Source organism: Perca fluviatilis, chromosome 14 (assembly GCF_010015445.1).
Source record: "Perca fluviatilis chromosome 14, GENO_Pfluv_1.0, whole genome shotgun sequence".
NCBI classification, from domain to species: Eukaryota; Metazoa; Chordata; class Actinopteri; order Perciformes; family Percidae; genus Perca; species Perca fluviatilis.
Window position 1 is genome coordinate 32,306,727 of NC_053125.1, and position 16,682 is coordinate 32,323,408.

At 41.3% G+C, this 16,682-nt stretch overlaps 2 protein-coding genes across 7 annotated transcripts in view; one reads left to right on the forward strand and one right to left on the reverse strand.

Moving 5' to 3' along the window:
* Nucleotides 1-16,682, reverse strand: part of LOC120572607 (low affinity immunoglobulin gamma Fc region receptor II-like) — a 243,189-nt gene that overhangs the window by 174,391 nt on the left and 52,116 nt on the right. The window lies entirely within an intron of this gene.
* The window catches only part of LOC120572744 (hemicentin-1-like), a 96,757-nt gene that overhangs the window by 59,258 nt on the left and 20,817 nt on the right, over nucleotides 1-16,682 (forward strand). For 4 of the 6 annotated variants that reach the window (XM_039822149.1, XM_039822150.1, XM_039822151.1 and 1 more), the window contains exons 3-8: nucleotides 2,925-3,257; nucleotides 8,605-8,730; nucleotides 8,883-9,242; nucleotides 9,633-9,995; nucleotides 10,483-10,833; nucleotides 12,127-12,456. In XM_039822149.1, the coding sequence (XP_039678083.1) occupies nucleotides 2,925-3,257; nucleotides 8,605-8,730; nucleotides 8,883-9,242; nucleotides 9,633-9,995; nucleotides 10,483-10,833; nucleotides 12,127-12,456 (1,863 nt within the window). The remainder of the gene's footprint in view (nucleotides 1-2,924; nucleotides 3,258-8,604; nucleotides 8,731-8,882; nucleotides 9,243-9,632; nucleotides 9,996-10,482; nucleotides 10,834-12,126; nucleotides 12,457-16,682) is intronic. The other 2 variants (XM_039822152.1, XM_039822153.1) reach the window with 2 other exon arrangements.

Genomic DNA, 16,682 nt, shown 5'->3' on the forward strand with positions numbered 1-16,682 from the left:
ACACACACACACACACACAGGGGCGTAGCACAAGACCCCTGGGCCCAAGAGTCCTGATGGGCCCCCATGTTCCTCAACTCACCACCCCCCCTCCCAAAACAAATAAATAATAATAATAATAACTGGCCTCTGTACACATGAATCTGTAGGCCTAGCTGTTTATAGGGTAATAACTATTAACTAATGCTTAGAGTAGCCTGATGACAGACATTTCAAACCTCCTTTGTCAACATTCTCTAGCCTATTTTACTGTGGTTACTACTACATTTTGTTTTCTCTGTACCTTTACTTGCCAGCCTGCGTACTATGGTGTCTCTCTGATCATCTGTTAATTTATCTGGCCATAGTCCTGGATCCTCTGGCAAAAACTGGTCTACACTGCTCTGCCTACTTTCCACTTCCTCATCTCTCATTTCCACACTGTGCTCAGAGCTCCCTGCTGTCTTCACTCCCATCATCCTCAATCACATCTTCTCTATCATCTTTCTCTATGAAGGATACATCTGATATTAACCTCTTATCCTAATTGTAACCTAATATAATAAAACACACTAAGATGTTAGTGTTACTAAACACCTTTCAGTCAAAATGGCTAAACATGGTTTGCTTTCATTTTGATATTTAGCTTATAAGCTCACCTTGTCTCAAATCCAAAAAGGAGGCTGAGGGGTCTGTTGCTCCCTGCTGTGACAGTTTCTGAAACTGAGGGCCATGTGTTTCACAATGTTAACATCTGCTTCTACTGAATCTGACATAACTATAATGTTGACTTGATATGTATCTACCAATGAGCTACCAAGCTACCTATGACACTGATTAGCCTATTATTGCTAATTATAGACATTATAGCCTATTAATTTAAAATTAAACATGTTTTAAATTAGGCTATTACAATGGTGTGTTATATGCAAACAGCATTGTTAGTGTAGTTTATTTATTTAGTCTTTACCTCAGATTACATGTATAACCAAATTATCATTTGAAAGTGTATGTTCTGCTCTTTATATGGGTTGTCTTAGTCCATTTTTAGCACTAACAGTCACGGAGATATTCAAGCAGTTTAGCACCATGGATTTCGTTTTTTAGTTTGTGCTCACCTTTCTTTGAAAAGAAGTCAGTTACCAATTGTTTCCCCTCCTTTTGTTTTCTCTCCTCCTCCTGTCTTTCCTTTCTTTTTGGTAGCCTGATTTGTCTCTTTGAGAAAGACATTTCTACAGCAGAAGTTTGCGCTCCACCAGACACTCAACTGATCTAACGTAAACAAAATGCTGCAGATGGACTAAACCATTTGGCGCATTAGCAAGGGGGGGCAGGGGGAACAACTTGTTGCAACAACTAGTTGTTTGGCGGTCATTCGTTTCGCGGTCTTTCCTTTCTCACAACTGGTAGAGTTTGAACAAGTTTTAAAGTAATAGATATGAAACAGACCCAAATAACTACTTCAGTGGTTACAAAAGTCCGTCCCTGAAGCTACTGGCGCGTCAGTTGACACTGCAGCTGCCACAGATCATGATGACCCGATGGTTAACGTCCCCGTTACATAAAAACCAGCCTGAAAATTCTACCGCAACGTTACTGTTACCTGGTTAGTGCGAGTTGCTTATATGATATTGCGTGTGTGTGTGTGTGTGTGTGTGTGTGTGTGTGTGTGTGTGTGTGTGTGTGTGTGTGTGTGTGTGTGTGTGTGTGCAGGGGCGTAGGACTGGGGGTAAAACAGATACTGATTACCAGGGCCCAAGGGGAGAGAGGGCCCTTGAAAAGTCTGGAATATATTTTATTTCACCGGGATATTTTCATTTCCTAATTAAATTTCATAATGCATGTCAGATGAAATATAAAGTTAGTGTATTGGCTGAATAACTTGTTGATTGACTAACTACATTTTGTATACAAAAAAAAGACTATCTAAGGTCTCACCCCTCCCCCTTGCTAATGCCCAAATGGTTTAGTCCATCTGCACGCATTTTGTGTGTGTGTGTGTGTGTGTGTGTGTGTGTGTGTGTGTGTGTCTCTGTGTGCCTGTGTGTAAAGCAGCAAACAGAAGACTATATATGTATGTTTGTATTTCCTTGATTGAGATGATGAGAGAGATGGTGAGAAGTGAGATCTCCTGGTCAGCATTGTGGACTGAAAGTCAGGCTAGGGAGTTTAAAAACAGGCATCCTTGGTTAGAGTGGAGGGACAGAAAGTTATTAGGTAAATATCAGCACACACATGCAAAGCTGATCTAAGCAATGGAAATTCATAAGGTCAATGACTATGCAAATTAGAGTAAATTCTTAAATCTTAAATGTGCATTACTTTACACAATGAAATTACTCTATGGTAATATTAGTTATCAGTGGTCAGATAATTAAATATAATAGAAAGAGTGGAGCTTATTTCTCCTTTCGTCTGCTATTTATGCAGCCCACCGACTCTATACATGATGTGATTGGAATGATCAGAATTTGGTTTTTCCAGCTCGCAAGCCAACGGAGAGTGCCTAGACCCCCCTGTCTGCAACGACAGACTGCAGAATGCAACACTACCAAGCCAGTCCGAGCGCAGTAACTTGTAGTAACATTTTTTGAGAGGTGACGTCAGTCTCGGTATCTCCACGTACCTACATACATAACCACGGAGTAGATTTAACTCAGAAACATAAAATGGCCTTTAGGGGTGAGAGACACTGACTATGAAAGAGATCAGATCTAATATTAAACATCATTTACTGAAGTATTAGACCTGAACTATTGATGAGTCATGTCAACACATTTCAGTGAGGACCTTCTTCATGTGTCTCAACAACTGTTGACTTTGTGGTAATAAAGTCCTGTGTTATCTCTGTTAATTAACATCCTTTCTGCAGTGTTACACCTGATGGAGGTCTTTAGAAACACCATGACTTTTATTAGTTACTATTGTTTATTATTGTTTTTCAGACGTGATTGAGGTAACAGTGCACCCTGGAGATGATGTCATTCTGCCATGTCAGGCTGCTGGTTCCTCCATCAGTGCTGTAGTGTGGAGCAGACATGACCTGAAGCCAGATACCGTCCTCTTATACAGCGATGGACACTTGAATACAACCCAGCAGCATCCATCCTTTAAGGACAGGGTGGAGCTGGTGGACAGAGATCTGAAGGACGGAGACGTGTCTTTAATTCTGAAGAGTGTGAACATCAACGACGCTGGAACATACAAGTGTGGAGTTAAAACCGGTGGTACTTACCCAATCATAATCAGAATCATCCGTCTGCAGGTTCCAGAGCCAGGTGAGTGAGTCTCTCTCCGTGAGTTTTTCTGAGTATCAGGTTGTAGCTGCAGCTCCTCTAGAGTCTCCCATGCTGAGTTGGTCCCAGAGAGTCAGACAGAGAGACAATCAGTTAAACTCATCTCAAAATTTAGAGAATATTTTACTCCTGTAAAAGTACTGGAAGAAAAGTTACCTTAAACTTAAAGTACTTCTTACTTTCAATTAACTTTCCTTAAAGCTCCAGTGTGTAACGTGTTTAGTTGTTCATTATCAAAATCTGTGTTGCCCGTTCACAAACTTGTCCTTTTTCATGAATATTTACCTCCACCATCAATTCCTTGTATTCCTATTGGCTTGAAATATTACGTTTGCGGGCGCCCATATAGCTCAGTTGGTAGAGTGGGTGCCCATGTATAGAGGATTGCTCCTCGATGCAGCGGTCGCGGGTTCGACTCCGACCTGTGGCCCTTTGCTGCATGTCATCCCTCCCTCTCTCTCCCCCTTTCATGTCTTCAGCTGTCCTGTTGATTAAAGGCCTAAAATAATCTTAAAAAGAAATTTTACATTTGCGTTTGCATGAACTGGGGTAGGCGCTCCATAGCCATGCTCCATCTTGAAATACGTTAGCCTTTAAGGGACATACAGGACATACTGCTCCATCTTTCACGTTTTCTCTGTCACATGATAAACTCCCAGCTGATGCCAATGCTGCTAATCATCGTAGCTTCTCGGCCCCGGCAAGTTTGAAGAAGGAAAACATGGAGGACCACACGTATTCAAAATCCAAATTTTAGGAATAGGAGTCTTCTTCTTCTTCTTCGCCCAGAATAAGAAAACGGAGATTAAAAAGAGCGAGATAACGGTGTCATCAGAAAAAAGAGTGAACATTGGAGCTGTTTTGGAGTCACACTCCAAATCCTAACTAGTTAATTATCTTCCGGACCGCTGCAGTCTCCTTTTCTTTCTCTCTCCTTTCTGTCGGGTGGCGCGTGCCCGCTCGTAGTGTGAAGCGTGCGTCCGCACTCTCTCCGACATGAACTCATGGTTCTATTAAGAGAACGTATGAACTCATGGATGTATTAAAGAGAACGTATGAACTCACGGATGTATTAAGAGAACGTATGAACTCATGGATGTATTAAGAGAACGTATGAACTCACGGATGTATTAAGAGAACGTATGAACTCATGGATGTATTAAGAGAACGTATGAACTCGCGGATGTATTAAGAGAACGTATGAACTCATGGATGTATTAAGAGAACGTATGAACTCGTGGATGTATTAAGAGAACGTATGAACTCACGGATGTATTAAGAGAACGTATGAACTCACGGATGTATTAAAAGAACGTATGAACTCATGGATCTATTAAGAGAACGTATGAACTCATGGATGTATTAAAAGAACGTATGAACTCACGGATGTATTAAGAGAACGTATGAACTCATGGATGTATTAAGAGAACGTATGAACTCGCGGATGTATTAAGAGAACGTATGAACTCATGGATGTATTAAAAGAACGTATGAACTCGTGGATGTATTAAGAGAACGTATGAACTCATGGATGTATTAAAAGAACGTATGAACTCACGGATGTATTAAGAGAACGTATGAACTCACGGATGTATTAAGAGAACGTATGAACTCACGGATGTATTAAGAGAACGTATGAACTCACGGATGTATTAAGAGAACGTATGAACTCATGGATGTATTAAGAGAACGTATGAACTCCAACAATGACGGCTGATAGACGGTCTTTGTACACCTTCGCTTTTTGAAGCGTGAAGGCTACCGTAGCTGCGTAGTGCGAGGGAGTTGATTGTGATATATAATCAACACAAGATGGGAGAAGTTCTTACACAATGTAGCTTTAAGTAAAAACCAAATGAAGGAAAAATGTGTCAAAGTAAAAAATAAGTCAATGTTTGAATTGATGTTCATTTCAGATATCCAAAAGGTCATTCCTTCTTTCCAGAAACGACATTTTAGATATCTGAAAACAGAATTCTTACGAGGAAGAACTTCAATTTCAGATATCCAGAATGTTATTTTAAATATCAGACATACACTTTCACTAGTACAAATGTAAAATTAGATAACTACAATTACAATTATGACGATAAGATAAAATAGACTTTTTTTAATCCCACACTGGGGAAATTGTTATAGCAGCTCAAAAGAAAAAAATGTAAACACATCAGAATAACACAAATACACATTAAATAGACTTGTTTTTTTTGGATATCTGAAATTGAAATCCATGATTAACAATAGTGACGTCATTTGTCCGAGGCAGATTGACGACATGTTCTTTTTGACTAAGAAGAATTGAAATACGGATATCTGCAATGTATATAAATGTTAAAACAGCTTGTCTGTTATGTGCATTGTGATGTGCTGTGTTGTGATTGGTGGATTTAAAAAAAGTGTTTCCCGCAGCACTTTGCAGTTCGGGCGGCCCGCCTATAAGCTGGGGAACCCTACCGCCTTAACTAGGTCATCAAAAATAAAAAAATCTGCTGCACAAAAGGCCGTCAACTGCATCGCGGACGCGATTCACACAGAGAGCAGGTATACGCGCCACACGGCCGAAATGAGAGAAAGAAAAAGAGACGTGGTCCGTCGCTGTCTGGAGGATAACTCAGGGCTCCAGACTGCGACCAAACTTTTGATAGTGTGGGACTGAATTTTACATCCAGTCGCACATGTGCAACCAGTAAATTTGCCCCCTTTTTTTACACATTAAACGTGGAAATTTCCTTACCTGAGAGCTCGTAAGCGCAAGCTTATCTGTCCTCTCAGCATATGACAGAGAGCGGAGCTGGCGCGCACACACACACACACACACACACACACACACACACACACACACACAACACACGGTGATGTTGTTGTTTGAGTTCTTCACCTAGCTAGGTTGCACGTGCCTGTTGATATATGTATAGTTTGTATGGTGTTTGTAATGAACCCCCACCACCCTCCTCGGTCTGACGGCAAGCCCCCCAACCCTACGACCTTAATTAACACATTTTCTGCGGGAAACACTGTAAACAATAGGAAACAGATGTTTGAAACCACCGTGGTACTGCACTCACACACACTTATATAATGGTTTTATATCTATGAGAGCAGCAACACATTCCCTACAGCAGGACACCTGGAGTCTGTTGTTCTGTTTTAGAGATGCTGACTGAGGAAGAGATCAGATTAGCTGTTCTAATCTAAGGAGATGCTAAGACTTGAACGATTGATTAGAAAGCATGGTGGCCCAATGGTTAACACTGTGGCCTCACAGCAAGAAGGTTCTGGGTTCAGATCCAGGTCGTTCCGGGCCTTTCTGTGTGGAGTTTGCATGTTCTCCCCATGTTTGCGTGGGTTTCCCCCACCATCAAAAACATGTACTAGGTTCTCCAGTCTTGATCAAGGCACTGGCTCAAATCTGGAGTTGGTCCCCGGGCGCTGTGATTGGCTGCCCACTGCTCCCTTGAGGGATGGGTTAATGAATTAGAATTGAATTGAATTACAATGAATTTCGCTACATGTATGTGTAATGGCGCTTTTCCATTACATGGTACCTGCACGACTCGCCTCGACTCTCCGTAGCATACAAGTTGCTAGATGTGTGCGACGAGCCGGTGTGTGTGTGTGGGGAGTGGGTGAGCGAGGGATCAGTGAGAGAGTGACGGTGATTATCTTCAGAGTGAGTAGTGACTCTAGAGTCCTAGTGAGAGAACCAAAGTGTCTCCTCTGTTCTTTCTGACCACGGTGGGAGATCTGGAGCAGGAAAAGTTAACCCTCTCCTTGATTTCATGTTGTTTACGGAGAAGGAGAACCAGGAAATGAGTCGGGGGGGAATGCAACGCTACCAAGCCACGCCCACGGCAGTCGCTATGACGACCAGCCACGCTGAGGCGGTACTAAAATCTGCAATGGAAAAGGGACGCACAGTGCGTCGAGGCGAGTCGAGCAGCTACCATGAAAAGCGCCATATGTGACAAATAAAGTACCTTTAGCTTACCTTAAATTGATCAGCTTCATGTGTCTCAACAACAACTGTTGACCTTGTGGGAATAAAGTCCTGATGGCCAAGTACCACGTACGTTCTGCTCCTGCGAGAGAGGAAATAACTCTCTATACCAGCAGGCAACGGTAATCTATCTTAATACATCCATGTAATCTATTCCTCATTCAAGAAGGGAAACCAGACACAAATGTTGCTATGGTACCCACAACAAACAGAGTTTGCTCTCAGCAGCAGAACTGAACAGAGCCTACGGTCCCTCTGCATCAACCCCCGCCACGAAGACAGCTGTACCGGGAGATTTATTTATTTCATGTTAATTTGAATAGGGACAGATGTTAGACATAAACATCTGTGCAACAAATCTTCAATGTACAGCATCACAGCATTTATAGCTATTGCTAATTTCCAATGCCTGTCTCTAGAACAGCTTTTAAACATTCATGAAAACAAACAAACAATTAAGATACATAAAAGAAACCTACATCTGTTTATTTTGGAATGTGTAGGTATGTAGAGATCTTTAAGGACAAAAATTGTTAAAATAAATATACCTTAACAAGTACTTATGTATATCTTGTTGCCATCTTATGGTTCAAAAATATTTATTCCAATCGTTTGAACCTTTGTGTTTTCAGAAGGAACATTCAAACGTCATTTTCCACCAGTTTTGACCAGTTTTAACATCTATGTGTGTGTTGGATTGATCAGATGAGATGAAAAATGAAAGGAGCCTTGGGTGTGCCTGTCACAGTCGTTTTTTGTTTTGTTTTTCTCACTCTCATTTTCAAGCTGAACAGCCAATCCGGTCGGCTGACAGCGGCCATTGCCGAAGGATGAAGTTCGGCAATGGTGCTGGACACACCGTTGGCCCAATAAGATCATTGCTTTAGTTAAAATGTAATTAATAAAGCCTGTTACTCATAACAGGAAGTCTCTCGTTAGATGAAGTGTGCAGCTCTCAGAGCGTACGCCACATCCATGGCGTTCACCGTCTTCCTCTTAGCGTGCTCAGTGTAATCTGACGGCATCACGACTCATGTTCTCCAGGAACGCCTTCACCCCGGGTCTCCTCATAGATCAGACCAGAGACCCTCTTCTCTCTGCTGTTGGTGATGTTGGTGACTTTACGGTGTCTTCTAACGTTACTGCTGCATCGCTCCTTGATTCCCCAAACTACGGAGTGGCCCGAGGCCCAAATCACAAAACACACATGCAATAAATGCGCTTCAAAAAAAAGGGTGGCGCTGCTGTCGGTCATTTAATCGCATCCCAGTCTTAGAAACTGTTGACATTGTGAGAATTAATTCCTGACTCATGTTTTTTTTTTATCTTCAGGTTCTCCTGTAGGCCTCATCGTTGGACTGACAGTTCTATTATTATTATTACTTCCTGTAGCTGTTGTTGCTGCAGTGGTTGGTGTCTGGAAGAGTAAAAGACCAGGACGTGATATAAAGAGAACAGGTCAGTCTGCTGATGGTAAAGCATCGGCTGTTCAGTTCATCTGGCTATTTGTTTTTTCCCCAACCAATCTCTTCCCTCTAGGAGAAACAATGCAGAACTGTTGAAATAACAGGACTTTTTATTATTAATAATTGTTTGTTATTGTTTTTCAGTTGTGATGGTGGTACCAAGGCTCCGTGGAGAGAAGGCCATTCTGCGATGTCAGGCTGATGATTCCTCCATTAGTGCTGTAGAGTGGAGCAGAGCTGACCTGAAGCCAGATACCATCCTCTCATACAGAGATAAATGGTCGGTTCCAAGCTACCCTCATCCTGACTATAAGGAGGACAAGGTGCAGCTGGTGGACAGAGATCTGAAGAAAGGAAACATGTCTTTAGTTCTGTGGAATGTTATCCCTAATGACCAAGGAACATACGAGTGTCGAGTAACATCACGTGGTTCAAGATGGAAAAATATTCCCTTCCTCCCCTCTGAGCCAATCAGAATCATCCATCTGAAGGTTAGAGAGCAAAGTGAGTGAGTCTCTCTCAGAGAGTTTTTCTGAGTATCAGGTTGTAGCTGTAGTTCTGCTTCTTGTAGCTCTTGTTGCAGTGGGTGGTGTCCTGATATATAAAATATGTAACATAAGATCAGGAGCACCTGCTGCTGATGATGATGATGATGATGATGATGATGATGATAAAGGATCGGCCGTTCAGTTCATCTGACAACTCCCAGAGCTCTTTACACCTGACTGTTTTCTCATGTGTTGTAAATATTCAACACTTTTTCTTTCTGTAGATGTGTGTAGAACTCTGCTATTTGTTTTTTCTCAACCAATCTCTTCCCTCTAGGAGAAACAATGCAGAACTGTAAATAACAGGACTTTTTATTATTAATAATTGTTTGTTATTGTTTTTCAGACCTGATTAAGGTAACAGTGCACCCTGGAGATGATGTCATTCTACCATGTCAGGATGAAGATCCCTCCATCTGTGCTGTAGAGTGGAGCAGAGCTGACTTGAAGCCAGAGTCCATCCTCTCATACAGAGTTGAAGGGTCAGTTACAACCTACCAGCATCCTAAATATAAGGAGGACAAGGTGCAGCTGGTGGACAAAGATCTGAAAAAAGGAAACATGTCTTTAATTCTGAAGAATGTTAGCACAACTGACCAAGGAACATACAAGTGTCGAGTAACATCACGTGGTTCAATGAGGACTAATACTACCGTCCTCCCCAGGGAAACAATCACAATCATCCGTCTGCAGGTTAGAGAGCCAGCAGGTGAGTGAGTCTCTCTCAGTGAGTTTTTCTGAGTATCAGGTTGTAGCTGCAGTTTCTAACATCAGAGAGGATGAAGACTGCTCCTCTATCACACATTTACTGACTCATATGTTTAATCAGCTTCAGGTTCTCTTGTTAGAAACTCCTCTCCTGTAGGCTGATACGGTGGACTGGCAGCAGGTGTTCTGCTTCTTGTAGCTCTTGTTGCAGTGGGTGGTGTCCTAATATATAAAATATGTAACATAAGATCAGGAGCGCCTGCTGCTGATGATGATGATGAAGGATCGGCCGTTCAGTTCATCTGACAACTCTCAGAGCTCTTAACACCTGACTGTTTTCTCATGTGTTGTAAATATTCAACACTTTTTCTTTCTGTAGATCTGTTTGGAACTCTGCTGTTTGTTTTTTCTCAACCATTCTCTTCCCTCTAGGAGAAACAATGCAGAACTGTTTTTATTATTAATAATTGTTTGTTATTGTTTTTCAGACCTGATTGAGGTAACAGTGCATCCTGGAGATGATGTCATTCTGCCATTTCAGGCTGCTGATTCCTCCATCAGAGCTGTAGAGTGGACCAGACCTGACCTGGAGCCAGATACCATCCTCTTATACTACGATGGAAACTTGTATACAATCCAGCAGCATCCATCCTTTAAGGACAGGGTGGACCTGGTGAACGGATATATGGAGGACGGAGACGTGTCTTTAATTCTGAAGAATGTGAACAGACACGATGCTGGAACATACGAGTGTCGGGTTACAGTAGCTGGTTCAGAAGGCAATGATGACTCCACCTCTGACCCAATCAGATTCATCCGTCTGCAGGTTACAGAGCCAGGTGAGTGAGTCTCTCTCAGTGAGTGTTTCTGAGTATCAGGTTGTAGCTGCAGTTTCTAACATCAGAGAGGATGAAGACTGCTCCTCTATCACACATTTACTGACTCATATGTTTAATCAGCTTCAGGTTCTAAGAAAAGAAAACTATCTTGGCCTGGGGTCTGATGAAGATACTTTTATCAACATCAGGTATGAAAATAGATATTTATTAGCACAGGTACAGAGCCATAAAGGTGCTTTGGAATTATTGTGCGTTAAATAAATAAATAATAATATTATAATAGAAGAACACAATGAAAATATGAAGCTACATTAATAGATATGAATAGAGTCTTATGGGGGGAATTGGTATGGGTACAGATTCAATTATTGGCCAGTTATCAAAGATGTTTTATCACTAGTAATAAAGATATGATTATGTGTATTCATAACTTTACCAAATTGACAAACAATCAAAACTGGGCACCACCCTGGAACCAGGGACCAATAACTGAGCTGTGAAACAGTCTTATAGGTGGTGTTCCCTTTAAAATACACATCTTAATTAATTTGATAAATGGATCTGGTATCTTTCAAGGGAACAAATGAAGCTTTTATTACAATACAATAGACAAGTAACCACACAACATCTTCTTGTTAAAGTCTAATAGGATTTATTTTAACTTCAAAAATACTGATGGCCAATCAATAATTCTTCAATCATCAAAACTCTATCGACTTGTTACAGTTCTAGCAAACAAAGGAGCAAGCTGGTGTGTGTGTGTGTGTGTGTGTGTGTGTGTGTGTGTGTGTGTGTGTGATAGGAGGAGGAAAGGGGGGGTAGGAGTAGCGGGGCCGCGAGATACCCGATGGCGGTCGGGAGCCGCGTTTGGCTATTTGTATTTTATTTTCTCTTTATATGTATATGATATCTTAAAGAGATTCAAATTAATTCATTTTAAGCACATTGGCAGACATGGTAAAATGTCCCATTAGAAACAGATTCCTACTGATATATTTATATAGAGTCAGATTGTTACACATTGGTCCGACTCCTATCTATAAAATAATCTGCCAACATGTTTCCTCGTCTCTGATTGGCTGCCTGAACGGCTCCATTTAATCCCATCCCAGTCTTCTAAAGAGTTGACCTTGTGGTAATAAAGTCCTGTGATATCTCTGCAGTTGAGACAGATCAGTGAACGTCTCCATCAGGTGAGACTCTACAGAGACCTTCTGCAGGGACACACCTGGAGACAACTGTTGAAATAACATGACTTCTTATTATTAATAGTAGTTTATTATTGTTTTTCAGATCTGATTGTGGTAACAGTGCACCCTGGAGATGATGTCATTCTGCCATGTCAGGCTGCTGATTCCTCCATCAGTGTTGTAGAGTGGAGCAGAGCTGACCTGGATCCAGATATCATCCTCTTAAATATTGATGGACACTTGGATCCAACCCACCAGCATCCATCCTTTAAGGACAGGGTGGAGCTGGTGGACAGAGATCTGAAGGACAGAGACGTGTCTTTAATTCTGAAGAATGTGAACATACACGACGACGGAACATACGAGTGTCGAGTTAGAACCGGTTACTTTGACCCAATCAGAACCATCACAATCATCCATCTGCAGGTTGCAGGTGAGTGAGTCTCTCTCAGTGAGTTTTTCTGAGTATCAGGTTGTAGCTGCAGTTTCTAACATCAGAGAGGATGAAGGCTGCTCCACTATCACACATTTACTGACTCATATGTTTTATTATATTCAGGTTGTAAGGATGGATATATAAGTTATCTAACTTGGTCTGTAGGCAGATGAAGATACTTTTATAAATATCAGATATTAGAATAGATATTTATTACCATTAGCACAGGTACAGAGCTGTACAGGTGCTTTGGAATTCATGTTCGTGGAATCAGAAATCCTATAGAAAAATACAATGAAAACATAAGCTACATAAATAGATATGAATAAAGTCTTATTTTGGGAATTGGCATGGGTACGGATTCAAATATAGGCAAATTGTCAAAGATGTTTTATCAGTATTAATAAAGTTATGAATATGTGTATTCATAACTTTACCAAATTGACAAACAATCAAAACAGGCACCACCCTGCAACCAGGGACCAATAACTGAGTCTTATAGGTGGTGTTACCTTTTAAAATATACATCTTAATTCATTAGATAAATGGATCTGGTATAATTCAAAGGAACAAAGGAAGCACTGACCTGTATAATCAGCTTTATTACAATACACAAATAACCATACAACATCTTCTTGTTAAAGTCTAATAGGATTTATTTTAACTTCAAAAATACTGATGGTCAATAAATAATTCTTCAATCATCAAAACTCTATTGACTTGTTACAGTTCTAGCAAACAAAGCAGCAAGTGTGTGTGTGTGTGTGTGTGTGTGTGTGTGTGTGTGTGTGTGTGTGTGTGTGTGTGTGTGTGTGTGTGTGTGTGTGTGTGTGTGTGTGTGTGTGTGTGTGTGTGTGTGTGTGTGTGTGTGGAGGTTAGAACAGTGTGAGACAGAAAACAGGATTATAAAGAAAACACTAGAACATCTTGGTCCTGGTGTCAGTGAGAATAATCCCTCTCCCTGGTTTCCTCCAGATGCTCAGGCCAAGCTCCAGCAGGATCTGAGAGTTTGGTTTTAACGAGGGAACGGTTTATTTTCTTCCTCCTTTGTCAACTAACAGCTGATGCTCCGTGGCGGGAGGTAGCATTCACAGTTTTAACAACAACTTCCACTCATTCGCGTTTTTTTAACTTTAAAGCATTACATCTTCAAAATCTACAGCCATGCCCCACACCAATTGAAAGCTTAGTCTCTACTGATTAATTTAAGCCCACACAGCTATTACAAAGTAACAGAAAATGAAACAATTCAGCCGTAAACTGCGCCGCTGGTGTATAGAGCAGAGAGTGCGTGCATACCTTTTTTCCTTGTCCTTTCAGCAACAAAGTGGTATTTTGCCCAAAACTTGATTTTCATAAATCCCCAAGAGTCCAAGGAAATGTAATATCCAAGCAGTCATATTCCAAAACGATGTGTTCGCCTCACAATGGCCGAATCGTAACGAAAAAACACGAAGCAGTATTCCATTTCCGCACTTCAATCGCGTCTCGCTTCTCTCTACAGGTTGCTACATGCTCAAGGCGGGCGTCACTGTAATGGTTAGTTTCCTAGCTTTCATTGCATACCTCGTGAGCCAATCCGTTCAGGTTTGCCTGAGATATGGCCAATGAAATGCGACATGGATCAGTCACCTTGTCAGCCCCCACGTGCGCTCGATCGACTTTTCCCAGGACCAGTTACATTTAAATGCTACAAGTCCCGTCTACTTTTTTAGCCAATGAGGAGACAAGAAGATTGATACCTAATATGACCCTGAAACTTTAACCCTGTGTTGACAAGGGCTGTGTCAAAGCAAAAACTGGGCCTCCTATGAGGATCTCTCACCCAGTGCAAATTGTAATGACTTATTTCTATATTTTTATGTATATAGTTATTTCATATATGTGTGTGATTGATGTGGGGTGTTTGTGTATTTGAAAAGTGTTTTATTATGTACTTTATTGGATTTTTTCTTTGGCCAAATAAGAAAAAACAGACATTTCTGTAGAAAAACATTCATATAAAATCCATTTTTGAGTCTTTTGTCTTCTGGCTTCTTGTTCTATAGTAAGCTGAGACATGTTGCTATGACCTGGGTGTATCTGTATATCACCAGATGTGTTTACAGTATTTTATTTTAATCATTTTACAGATGTATGACTTGGACGGAAATAAAAAACCTCCATTCTAGCCTCTGTAACTCTGTGTCAGTAAGGCCTAGAATCATCCTGACACTTGTAACAACAAATTTAGAGTGTGTCCTTTCCAATGATGTCAGGCACACCCCAGAGAGTCAGAGTATATGGGAGCTGTACCACTTTTAATTTGGGTATGTCGTTTAGACCCAAAAGCATGAAATTTCAGCCGATTTTAAAAACACCTGGTTTTACATCAGCCCAGATCTATATAAAGCCTCTTACTGTTGTATGTAGTCCATTAGATTGTCCGGCAGTTCCTCCGCCATGAAGAAAATAAAGGGGTTAACCACGGGCCAGTGGTTAAGGAAACCACTCTGTACAGGACAGTGGATGTGGAGCAGTTCAGAGTCAACTCAGAGGGAAAAGCAGAGTGTGATGTCCTTCTTTTCCCTGAAAACAGGGTTGATTTACCCTCTCTGAAGATTTGGTGAGATACAAACTCATCTCACTAGGATCCCCTTTTGGTATCACGAAAGATACACTCAGCTCAGTCGGCCAGCAAACAGCCAATAATCCTAGATATTCTTAAACAACGTTTAACGATGCGCCCTCATTCAGCAACGAGTTGCCTCGAAGAGCCGTGAGAAGTGGGTGATGGGGGCTTTTATTCCTCCGCCAGCTGGTGGCGGCGGCTGGTGTGTTCAAAGAACCTCAGCCAATGGGACGTCGGGAACTCGCCGCCATTTTGTCCCTCTTCCTCGTGGGGTAATGTGCTTTCTCCATTTTGAAAACTTTTTCAAATGGAAGTGTGAATCTTACTTCAGGCTTCACGTGTGATTCATGAAACGTTCGTATCACACCAATCGGAGTGTAAGAACGGTCGTACATTGATAAATGCAGCGGCTGTAAACGATCGTCATTTAAATATCACCCCCCAATATATTCTCGGTTTTGAGGCCTCGCCCCTACAATTTAAAACATGGCGAGACGTAATCCGCCTGAGAAGCGCCACTTTTCAGAGGTGGAGATTGAAACCCTGATATCTCCGGTTCATTTGCACTAACGTGTGTACTATTTGGCAGCCTGAAAACTGGTATTAAAGGCTGAAGAAAGAATGCGGGATGAAAAGAGATCACTGATGCGGTCAACAGTGTTGCCGTGGTAAATCAGACTCCAGCTGAAGTTTATTTAATTTATACATCATTGACACATTTTCTATAGTCCTAATAGTAATATACAGGCTTATATTGCAATCTCTTAGGCCTACATGTAGGTGTACTTATATTTAAATAAACACACAGTAGCAGAGTTTATGAAGTGTCTTATTTTACTCGTGCTTTTTTCATGAGTCAGAACGAGGCAACAACTGAGGGAGAGTGCGTGTCCTCCGCCCCCCCCATGGACCACCACCCCGACCCTGTCTCCTGACAGCAGAGGAGCTGGAACAACAAGCCGAAATAACTCGGTCAATGACAGAAATAAATCGTTTACTTGAAAGAGAAACAAAAACTTGAAGAATAAATTCAAATGTTGTACATCGTCATGTTTCCTGTATTGAATATCATTGCCAAACATAACCGTATAGGCTACCTTTTAAAAGCGAGGAATAATATCCTGTCTCCTTGGTATAGCCCCCAGTTGGGGCTGTTCTGGAGACTTCTCTCTTGGCATCGGGTCATCTGGCGCCATCACTACATTTATGGCAGCGTGTTTTCCTGCGAGATGCAGGACCCAACAGGCTAAAACAATGTTGCAGACTTTTTCTGCCGTGTATAGGGTCCCCCCCCCAGACCAGACGTGAGATTTTATTGCAGCCTACGCTCACGTTCAAATTGATAAATGCCGAGCTTTGCGTAGGAATCGGCGTATGCCCGTCCTACGTCTGTTTTAGGTCGTACGCACGTTTCATAAATGAGGGCCAACGTTTGGTTGTAACATTTACTACAGCTATCACTTCTATCCTGCACCAATTAGACTTCATACTCTCAGTTGTCTTCATTTAAATTTTATAAAAAACTCCCTTACCTTAAATTATAAATATTCCCAACTACTACTACAACTACTGATACTCATCATTCCTTATTTTCTGTATTCAATCTCTAATA